Raw genomic sequence first — 12100 nt, forward strand, 5'->3', positions numbered from 1 at the left:
GGAAGTCGAGAGAGAAAGTCTTATTACGAGGTCACGAAACATAATTTTACATTTCACCAATCGCTAAACCAAACAATAGGTCTTAATAATTCTCGAAAATATAAGTCATACATAAATAAAGTTACAAAAAAATTGTTAACGTAGTAAAGGTAAAAAAACCTTTAATAACCTTTAATCAAAGTTTGTTGTATCAATAGGGTGCTTTACCTCAGTGCATCAGTTCATATCATGCATGAAAAATATTTATTTGCACAGGTTGTCACTGCCTCATGAATGACGGTACTATCATCGTTATCAACCAGCTTCACGTTCACTTTGCCCTTAATTAACTATGCTTTAGTAAACCATCTGAAAGCAATGGTCATACTACACAGCTTCGCGGTATTGCCAGTACCTCACGCATGCGCACAGCCATGTCACCCTTGGTTTATTTTAACTATGGTTTGACATACCCTTCCTCCTTATCTTACAGTTGTGAGCTCAATTGCCTGGTCTTTGTATTTGAAGTGCGGCTAGAGTACATGCACTTTTTGATACGTACAAGCTTTACTGTTTTACATGTGTGATTCGTTTGTGTGTGATCACCAACATTTTGACTTGAAAAAGAGAAAGGTTTGTAATCAAAACAAAGTCACCTGGAGCCTCTATTTCATCCAAAGGCCAGGTCACTAAGACAACTTAAGCAAAATGGGCCATTCCGTGTCCGTCGTATCTCGATCGTTTGATTCGGCAGCCATGTTCAATCAATCTTTAACCTCAGCGATGCTGGTGATCTCAGCACATCAGTTAAAATCAAAATGAACTTAGGGACGGACCATTTTCTTATTATTTTTTAATATGAGATTATAATTCTAGCACACGTATCATTAATGTCACGGCTGGAAACTTTAAAAAATTCTAAAAACTTTTAGCTGTGATAACGGCTAGATGAAAAGTTAATCGAAACTACACCTTACCAGGAAAATTACTTAAGCTCGAATTGCAACAAAACCTATCTTTTTTATAATAATATTAATATTAAAGTTCAATTGAGGCCTAAAGCTACTGGCAATTTTTATAATTTGTAACATGATTTTATTCAAAACATGGTTCTATTAGTTGAGAGCAACCTCACGTTTTATTTTTTCCAAGATCGGTGTATTCCGGATTTTCAGTCGAGAATTCTAACAGTTGACGTCTCATGGAGTGCACTTAAAAATCGCGATTCTCTGACCCACTTTTCAGTAAATCACGATTCGCGAACTACAAGAAAAAGTGATAAATACCCTCGCGCCCCTTACTTCTTTTTTATCCGGCGAGGTTAATTTAATCCACGTTTGTATGCTTTGAAATCTTGTATGCTTTCCCTTGCCAAAACAAAATATGGCAGATTTAAGTTAGAATTTAATGCAAAAACAATAACAATAAAGTTAGAGTTTCACGATGACTGGAACCAAATGTTCGCGGTTGGTATTGTATTGTTCTTCCATCCGTCGGTACCAGTTGTGATGTCATGTGGGTCTCGAAGTTTCTTTTGAATACCGCACTTCCAAGTCCAGACTGGACGCAAGAGAAATGGCTCTGCCATTTTGTTCATTTTTATACACTCTACAACTTTTTTCCACGATCTTGTCTCTCTCTGGAGCCCAAATATTCACGGCATTAACTCACATGACAGATCTCGCACGACTGGAACAATCGTTCAGTTCTATTTTAGAAGAATATCTACAGTATAGTACGCCCGTTTCGCTAGAGTTGGACCGGTTTTCTAACGATGTCAAACAGCACTTGAAGGACCTCAAAGATGAAGATATGGAAATATTTCTTGGACATCCTGTGAACTCTTATTTGCTTGTCAGGCGATTTTTCCATGACTGGCGAAATGTTGTGAATAAACTGGACGAGAGAAATCCAATCGGAAAAGGTAATTAACACTGATCGTTTGTAAAGGATTCGGTTTTAATAAAGTAATGGACGACAGATGAGATTTCTGTTACAATATTAAAATTCAGCAGAAATTATACTGACAGATTGAAGACAGTATATAATTGAGGTTAACTAACTGAATATATTCAAGACAGGACCTCGTCACTTGGCTTTAAAATGTAGCCTCTGTAGTTTTACCATTAGATTGTTATTAGATTGTTACCTTAGTTCATATTTACAACTACATCGGAGTGTTTAATTTTGGGCGAGAGAAAAGACGACGAAGAGCCAATGGCTGTGATATGACCTATCTGTGTTGTGTTATTGGATGACAAAGGGTGGCCATTGAATAACCGATATGTATTCTTTAAGTAAGGGATATTCACAACAGAAACAAAACTAAATCAGTATTCTTTTCAAACTGATACAGTTCGCTCGATCGCTTGAATAATAAGCGATGAAAGAGCCAACAAAACATAGGAAAAGTCCGATGATGTCTTTTCTTCGGCTGTCTTAAAATTAGCCATAATCAAGTAATCGTTAAAAGTGCGCAGAACCGTAAAAACACGTGCGTTGAGGCACGGACGCTGTAACCCGGTGGTTTGAAGGCTCAGGTACCAGTTCCTGAATGAAGAAGAATATAAGTCAACTCATTCAAACAAGAATTCATTGTAGCGGCTTTCCATTAATTGTCAGAAATAGTTACTGAGATTTTTTGTTGTGAGTTCGGTAATCTGTATACTTAGTGAAAAAGGAAAACTTGAACACAGACATCGTTAATAACCAATCAAATTAATCATATTGCTTTTAAAATAACCAATCAGTCTCAAAGCCAATCTGGTTTCAGTCTATTTTCCCGGGCTTGCCAGTGATACCTGTCACGTGTTTGGGGCTTTGGGCTCACGTGCTCTTGTTGGTTCATTATGTTATTTGAACTTATCGTCGCCTAGAGACCAAGGCCCCAAGTTTTGCCTCCAACCCCTTACAACCCTTCATGTATTTAGTAGCCTTGTCTTGCAAGTCATCAGATGGGGCAAACGGCCGGGCGTATTGTAAGATGAATTATATCCACTTTAATGCGTCTGTGAAGGCGAACTAAGTTAGTGCATCCGGAAGGCAAGCTCATCTGTTTGCACATATTTATACTCAAAGCCCGAATTATCAGATGAAGTAAAACTGCTTGCTCAAGTTCGTCCAGACTAATTTAATACGATCTGCCTCGTTGTAACTCAAGAAATCGAAGTCAGTATACTGTAAGCCATAGAATGCATTATTTTTTGTGTGTTGATTGAAACAGGCTGCATCCTCTCGAAAACTTAAAGCTCAACAGTGTTTTACTTTTTGTGAAAACTGTGGTAAGATTATAACTCAGTACCTCATATACAAATTACGAAGTGTCTCTAAAACACCAACAATCGAAGAGGGCAGGTAAACGCAAACATAATTTTAAACAATTTTTCCAAGGTGCTACGGCATGATGTAACTTCCGAGAAAGTTGACCATCCGTAACAAAAGACATTCAGCGCAATATTTGTATTTTCACACAAAACTATGCCGCTTGTTTTAGGTTTTCTCTGATATTTTTTTCAGAACTCATTGAACTTATAAAAGAGCACAATGACTCATTTCCTAATTTGGAGGATCTACAGGGCTGTGCTTTAGCGATTCTTCGAATTCAAGATGTCTACCGCATCAGCGCAGAGCGAATCGCAAATGGAAAACTATCCGCGAAAACACTGAGCCCTGAAATGGGAGCGACGCACTGTCTTGAGCTGGGACTCATGAAACATAACTGGGAGCAATACAAGGACGCGTATGGCTGGTTAGCAGAAGCCTGGAAACGACTGAGCCCATTAGACAAGAGCAGTGGTATTACAACAAAAGATGTGCTCCAGTATTTGATTTGGGCGGAGTATAAGGTAAGAGAACTGGAAAAAACAAAAATATCAACACCATTTTACAGCCTCCAGGCAAAGGGAAAGCTGAGCCGGAGACGTTTGTGGGGCAGTTTTCACAAAATGACTCTTTTCCCTGTTTTGATTCATTAGCTTTGTTTTTTGTTTGACTGGCCTGCCTGTATCTCTTCTTGGTCCTGCAAAGCCTTGACCACGCGTACGCGTCGACAAATTAAAGTTTTTCCTGTAAAATGATAGCCGCATTTTTAACATAATCAAGTTAAAATCTCTGCGACAAAAGTTATAGATAATAATTTAATAGCATTAGAATACAATGACCATAAATTCGTTATTCTCTCTCTTTTCTGTAGACAGGTAGAATTGAAAGTGCTCTTAATCACACCAATATAATGATCGAGGAAGGTATGTTGTTCTAAAGAATAAATTCTTGACAGTTAGCGAGGAAAAACAAATAAGTTACAACTGAGGTTAAGCGATTCTTTTAATATACATCGCGGAGATCGAATTGAAATTTGGAAATGTTGGTTCTTGTGAAATGATGAAAACCGAAGAATCCTTAGAACATGTCGCAGCAATCACCGTCAGAGCTGAGTCCGAAGTTTGATGGGGCAAGGCAGGTGCGCTTGCTTTAACAGCTGAGTTTCTACAATCAAATCTCAACTCTTTGAGCAGAGAAAATTGTGAAGATAAACGCATGATTCAAGAAATGGATTGTATCCATGCTAAAGGAAAGCCAGTTATAACGAAGGAGTGTCGTTAGGTTCGCGCATGTCAAACTTTCCAGCTAACAAAGAAATTAACTGAAGTTTGCCATGCTTTGAAAATGAGTTCAGATATTCACAGAGAAACGAAAGAATTTTATCTTTTGGCTATAAACAGCTGAAATATCTGTTGAAACGCTTTAAATGGATTGCACTATACGTTATACACAATGTTGACTTTATCGTTTGGTCGAGTAAGTGGCCGCTATGCAACTGCATGAGAAATCTGGACAGTTAACCGCTGTATCTAGTATAATTTTAAGTACCGGAAGAAACCCACTCAATTCATATCCATTTTACTTAGATCCAAAAGATGAAGCTCTACAACAAAGCAAGATATACTATCAAAATAGACTGAGTATGATGCAGGATGGAGTATACTTTGATGATGAAGAAGAAGATGATGATGACGAAGAGGAAATTCCTGAAGATAGCAATAAACCAAAACCAAAAGAGAAATTCATGTTACATTACGAAAAGCTATGCAGGGGTGAATCAAATAAGGTAATACGATAGTAAGGCTCTTGTGTGTTCCTGTTTCATAGTTTTGAAATGTTATTATATATTTTTAGGTGTTGAGATACTTTTTTTGTGCGAAAAGTTTGAATATTTTGCGTGCATAATATCATCACAAACAAACGAACGAATGACTGGCGCCCACATGATTGACGTATTTGAATAAAAAAGCAATCTTAGGAAAGAGGAGGAGGGAGAGATGGAGGGAGGGGCAGGAGGAGGGAGGGAAGGAAGAAAGGTGGGAAGGAGGGATGGGGGGACGGAGTAACGGAAGGATGAAAAGATCAGAGAGGGAAGGAAAGAGGGAGAGAAAGAGAAGGCCGGATGGAAGGAGGAAGGGAAGAAAGGAAGGAAGGAAAGAAGGAAGGAAGGTAGAGAGGGAGGAAGGGAGGGACGAAGGAAGGAAGGAAGGAAGGAAGGAAGGAAGGAAGGAAGGAAGGAAGGAAGGAAGGAAGGAAGGAAGGAAGGAAGGAAGGACGGAAGGAGGGACGAACAAACAGACGAATGAACGTACGAAAGAGCAGTAAGGCTTGGTTAAAATGTTAAATTGTTAGTCAACGGCTCGGTATTAAATATGGTACAAAACACACACCCAAATCCGAACATCAGATACATTCAAAGTTAGGGAAAACGGCAGCTAAAATAGCGTCACATGAAACTAGCACTGAGTTACAATACTGTAAAGGTGCAAAAATTATCGATAATTTGGACGAAATCGTGACAGATTGTCAAGGCTGCACTATCGACTATTCCCTAAAACACTTAAAATCGATACTAGGGTACTTTGTGCTAAGATCGATCCACGTTTTTGCAGAGTCAAGTTGAACATGACAAGCTGACGTGTTACTACTTCAACAAACATCCTCTATTGTTGCTCAAACCTGTCAAGATAGAAATGGCCAACTTCAAACCAGATATCTACCTGCTGCATGATATCATTAGAGATTCGGACATTGAATTCATCAAAGACCTCGCAACTCCCAGGGTGAGTATATTTATATTAAAGTACTTCACGTCTTTGTAAGTACTGAATATAGTACTGGTTTGATAATAAAAATATATGATCAAACGTTGTTCACATTTGAAAGTTTATTAGATTTATACTGAGAGCGTGAACCCCGTAGTTTGCTCTTCCTAAACTGAGTGTATTGAACGTTTATGGCACATTCCTCTCTTTGGAGAGTCTGTATAATAAGTATTGTATTTGACATTTAAGAGCAGTGCGCGGCCTTTTAGCTTTTTAGCTTCAGTGCATTGCTCAAGCAGCAAAGTTTGCCTGCAATTCTTTTGTGATTGGAATATTTAGGAAAAAGTACATTACATAACACGTTTTCTTTAAGAATTACTCCGTGGAAACAAGTGAATTTTGCGCTTGCTCTATATCTTTACTCCTTATACGGACCCAGAATTGCGTCATGGGCTGCTTACTTTCTATGGATATGTCTGAATAAAAGAAACCCTTGTATTTTATCCTCGATTTAGCTTCAAAGAGCCACAGTAACAAACAGAGATACCGGGAGTCTGGAATTTGCGGATTATAGGATCAGTAAAAGGTAACTAACTGGTATGAAAGCTTCTTATCATGTCACTTCAGTGCGTGTAGGAGCCACAACAACAATAACAACGTAACAACAATACTTTATTTCACCCCATTATTATTACAACAGAAAGCATAAATGTGTATACATACAATAGATGATAGGGGTGCTGGCTGCCCGAAATAACCTAAAAGTTAAAAATGCCTGGCAGCCAGCTGTAAAAAAACCTGCCTGCATGTTCGGCCTATCCCTCCTTCGTTTCAAGACTTAGTCATGCATGCTTGTAACTGAATTTCTTTGTCGGATTCTTGCGCTGTAGTGAGTACAGGGTAGCAGCAGCGATTGGTTTGTAGTTCAGTGTACATTTTGAGCTTGGTTCTGTAGTCTTGCTACTCCCCACTGGAATTCCCGTGTGTTAGTCCTAGCTAGTCCATTACGGGCTTCTCAGGCTCCAGCATTTTGTCGTCCGTACCAATCCACGCTACCGAAAAAGATGGTCAGGTGACTGGTACATTTACTCATAATTCTTAGCGTGTGATGACCCTAAAACGCTCATAAAAATTTAACGTACAGAAAAGTATTAAAAACTTCAAACCTAGAATACACAGTGTTGTTAGTACAGGAACGAATTTTGCAAAAGTACAATGTGTAGTTAAGTTTTTTGTCTGAGAAAACATCAAGACCTTGCCTCCACCAAACTAGCTTCAAACCGCCGACCCTACAATTCGATCTTCCAACCAAAACTCCACAAGTGCGGAGGACAACCAACTCACAATTTTAGTGATGTTCTCATTCCTATAAAATTTCAGTGGATGGTTGGAAGATTATGAAGGGGAGGTCATTGAACGTTTGAGCCTGAGGCTGGAAGCCATTACAGGACTATCAACTGCACGAATTCATTGTGAAGCGCTTCAGGTAATCATGCACTACAAATAAAAACAAAATGAATAAATAAATTATAGTCAATGAATGGATTTTAAAATACAAAAAACATGTTACTAACAAAAAGGTTTAAGTAGACGAAGTTACATTCATGTCATATGGGCCAACGCGGCCGGAGTAAGCTACGGAGAGATGATGCTTGACTTGCTTATTCTGTAACCGTACGGCTGTAAACAAATAACAGGGGCGCACCCAACGAATTAAGCAACATACTTAAAATGTAGTCTCCTGCATTCTCAGATTGTTTTGTCGTATTTAAAAGACATATATCTGTGTGAGCTAATACAATTTGATCTGTTCGAATATACACTTAAGCTGAAAATTTAAGTTTTTTATTCCTTGAAATTATCAGCTGTTGTTGGTTTTCAATGCTAGCTGACTTTTTTTCGCATTTTTATGACATAGTTGCCCCATCGAAACCGAAAGGAATCGGTTTTACAGTTTTAAAAAATTCTGAGCTGACATTTTGCCGAAGAAAACCATAAATTTTCTTCACAACTAAATCCTGAAGCGATTAAGGCCAACCTAACAAATATCCACCGAAATGAACCGTTGGTGCCCTTCAACTAGGAACATTACTTTCGCGATTCCCAAGATGGGATGCTTGTCCTATTCCTATTATTCCCAGATCATCAAAGCAACCCTGAAATATTTTATAAATTAATAGTAGGTTTCTCTTTTGGTTTAACTGCCATCATTTTCTTTATAGGTTGTTAATTACGGTATTGCCGGTCAATACGAGCCACATGTGGATCACGCCCTGGTAAATATCAACCTACAGTTGTTTGTTCCTTCCTACAATGAATTTGTTTCATTACATTTTCAATTGATTTTCTTGTTTTTCTTTTGCTGATACTGCCATATTTTCGTTCCATTTTTCCTTTCTTTACAGAGTAAGAAATCCGCCATTTTCAAGATGGGGATGGGAAATAGAATTGCCACTGTTTTAATATATGTAAGTTTTTGAATTCGCCAATTTTCATTTAACCAGCATTCGGCTTTCGTAGAAGCACTGAATCGTGTTCCGATTCCCTCCAGCCGTTTACCTGCTCCAAGAGGTTTTCTTGCTTCTTTCTTCTCAAACAGAATTGAGCCGCGAAGCGGTGACAACTAGTGCGGAGCCGTGTCACCTCTTCGCTGCTCAATTCTGTTTGAGGAGAAAGAACTATGAAGACCTGGGTGCTCCTGAGTGGGACCAGCCGTATCTGGCCAGCGGCCGACAAAAAATTAGAACGAGTTTTCTGAAGGTTACCTTGCCTAGTTCCTAGGCCTCTCTCTGTCCGCTTTCATTTCGGTCAATCGGTTCGGATTAAGGGGTCCGTTCGCGTCGGTTACGTCACCGAATTGAACTGATCAGGAGGGTCTGCCGGACAGGAACTAGGCAAAAAGTTACCAAGGACTTGGAGAGAGGTCAATTACCGATTAGATACGAGGATTCTGATTGAGAATTGCAGGCAGAAATTAATAATTACTCCGATTAAGACGGACTGATAATAAGTATAACGAAGATTCGATAAGGCTCAGAAATTTATTAGCCCTAAGCCTGATCATGGCTATCTCCTAATGGCCACTATTGTCAGTAAGCAGAAGTTCTTTTGTCTGAAACAATTGAGCAATCGTATTACGTCATGAAATCCAACATGGCGGCGCCGGGAAGTCTAAAAGCGAAAATAGGCGATAATCAAATACTGTTTTGTCTGACACAGAAATATTATTTCCATGTTTTCCAACGAAATTAGATTGTATTTTCAACAAATTAACGGTAATTTATTTGAAGAGTGGAGGTTTCCTTTAATTACAGCAAAACTGTTGTATGTTTATTCCCAGATGACTGACGTAGAAGCAGGGGGATCAACCGTGTTCCTCGACGCAGAAACCATCATCAAACCTCAGAAGGTATTATTACTGAAATTAGTTTTTGCTATCATCTATTAGATGCCAACTCTCTTTCACTACCAAAGTCAAACTTTGAGCAATAATTATTAAGTGCATGGTTACAAGTTTTGCGTCTGTGGATGAAATCCTAAAATGTGACCACTCAAATGAAAGCTACTGAGCAGTATTTTTCCTGGTGCTGTTTATTGTACTATACAACGGGGTTCTAACTTTTGAGTTTGTGGATGAAATCTTAAAGTATGATCATTCAAACGAAAGCCACTTGTTGTGCAAGGTGTTTCCCACTTACACGGCCCCGGAGCTTAGGAAAAATGGTTATTTGCTTGAGCAAACTACGTACACGAGTATTTTGATAGTTTATCTCCGCATTTACTGGCTTGTAAACTATTTTATGTAAGCTACTCCTTCCTTGCTATTAATTAAGAGACGATATTCTAGCTTTTTCATAACAAAACGTGCTGTTATAAATCTCTACTTGTTTTATCCAGGGTACTGCAGCGTTCTGGTTCAATCTGCTTAAATCAGGCGAGCCTGATGGATCAACACGACACGCTGCTTGTCCAGTGATCGTTGGAACTAAATGGGGTAAAATGATCTTTTTTCTGCTTTTCTGGGGTGTTTTCCATTATTAAACCAAACTTTTTGGTTGGAAATTCCGGGGAAATGTTCCGTATCAAATGGAAAGGCTTTTTTCCCGGGGTCGTTCCAAACTTGCAATCTCGTTGGTTGATCAAAAAAACGTACGTGATGGCGCTATAATGGCGCAAGAACTGTAATTTCGTTCCAACTACAGTTGAACCTCTTTATTACGGACACCAAGGGGACAGGGATAAGTGTCCGTATTATAGAGGTGTCCGTTTTAGAGAGGTGGGCTTTATATGGATTTCGGTCTCTCAGGGACCAAGTGAACTGTCCGTAATAGAGAGGTGTCCGTATTAAAGAGGTGTCCGTTAGGAGAGGTTCCACTGTAGTTGGAACGGGAAAAGTGGACTACGTACCTCCAAAGGTCATCCGTTTGATCCGCGCGTACCATTTGCATTTCAGCCGGTTTAATCCGAAAATTTTGGTTCTGAAATGGAAAAGCGCCCCTGTCAATAAAACGATGGAAAATTTAAGGCGAAACGGGGTTTATTGTTGGGAGATGTCAGTCTTTCCAAAACACTTACTGAATTACGCTTATGAGATTCTCATCGGAAAGTTCAAGAGATAGAAATTGGTGGGAAAAATTAAAATATCAGAAGTGTTCATAGTAATTAGTTCTAGTGTGAATTGTTTTAAAATGTTCATTTCACATAACGAAATACAGTTTCTTAAAACCTTATCACTGTCAGTGAGGAAGAAGAGGTGAGAACAAACTGTTAGCCACAAACTGACATTTTTTGAGCATAAGAAAAATAATACGGAACTTTCTCCTTTGATCAGTCTTGGTATTTGTGTAAAAAAGGCATTTCGAGCATTCCTTGTGCCTCTACAGCAACATGACAAATAATCTTGATTTGATTTCGGCAAACTACTAATCGGTCGCCAAGCCTTGGCATGGGCTAAAAGATTGGGCGAGAAAAAAAAATAATAGCTGAACACTGGCTGAGTTTAAAATCATAATGTAGTGTTTTAACCGCATGAAATATTACACTCATGTTTTCGTCATTTTCAGTATCCAACAAGTGGATTCACGAGCATGGGCAAGAGTTCCGCCGTAAATGTGGATTGTCGCCGGGCGAATGATGATCTAATGCTTGCTTAGTACATGCACAGTAGTTGAAATTCCAGACCCTACAACTGCGTCAGAACTGAAGTTACCAGAACCTGCTTTGTTCTCAGTCCTCACAAAACCTGGGACGAGCAGCATAAAACTTAAAGGCGGGCGTAAATGCTATCTTCAGACGTTAAAATACTGAATGTGACGGGGCCGCTGAAGGTCTGGCGTTAGCAGTTACGCCCGACGTAAATTTTATGCGCACCCCTACAGTAAAAGGACGACGACTATCTCGTTTTCCCGCCAAAATGACACTGGTTCACGCACGCACACTCTTTCTCTATTGGAAAATTCGTACTTAGGTCTCCATATAATGTAGGAAAAGATAAATAGTTGTCAACTTAAAATGTCAGGATTTTTTCACTGATCCGGTTTTTAGACTAGAAAACGATCCAACCATTTTTATAAAAAAATAAAATTACAAAACATAGCCATGATATGTATACGTGTTTTCCTTGTAATAAAGGTATACGTACATGAGGTCAATTGATTTTCATTTCAGTCTGAGGGAATAAATATGCTCGCCCAAATGCGTGAGTAGTACAGTACAGGCTAAGTTACGTTGTAAGGGGCGAGGGGCCTGCTGGGAAATAGACTGGAGGACCGGGATTTTCTGTGAGCAAAACTGCCCATCCAGCTGGCCATAAAATCAAATTCTGTAATTTTCCTATACAAATCATTAAGTGAGTTAGAAAACTCTTTATTTACGTTAAGTCTTCGGCGTTTGTATCAATCCTCCACTTCAAAGTGTTTTGCCACTGATTTCTGATGTACGGCAGTCAAATCTTTTATACACTCGATTGAAGAAACGTTAATTTGTCCCATGCAAATTGTAAATTCCATGTGAATGGGGTGTGATCTAACAGGCCA

The 12100-nt window shown here is 39.0% G+C and overlaps 1 protein-coding gene across 1 annotated transcript; it reads left to right on the top strand.

Moving 5' to 3' along the window:
• The first annotated feature begins 1457 nt into the window (after window positions 1–1457).
• On the top strand, window positions 1458–11656 carry LOC146488813 (prolyl 4-hydroxylase subunit alpha-1-like). Its single transcript, XM_085112385.1, has 12 exons — window positions 1458–1903; window positions 3496–3824; window positions 4172–4223; window positions 4887–5086; window positions 5913–6083; window positions 6581–6651; window positions 7446–7551; window positions 8288–8341; window positions 8471–8533; window positions 9406–9474; window positions 9963–10059; window positions 11129–11656. The coding sequence occupies exons 1-12, from the start codon at window positions 1555–1557 to the stop codon at window positions 11197–11199; spliced, it is 1632 nt and encodes a 543-aa protein (XP_084968511.1). The 5' UTR covers window positions 1458–1554; the 3' UTR covers window positions 11200–11656.
• The last annotated feature ends 444 nt before the right edge of the window (window positions 11657–12100 follow it).

Source organism: Pavona decussata, unplaced genomic scaffold (assembly GCF_977016875.1).
Source record: "Pavona decussata unplaced genomic scaffold, jaPavDecu1.1 SCAFFOLD_8, whole genome shotgun sequence".
NCBI classification, from domain to species: Eukaryota; Metazoa; Cnidaria; class Anthozoa; order Scleractinia; family Agariciidae; genus Pavona; species Pavona decussata.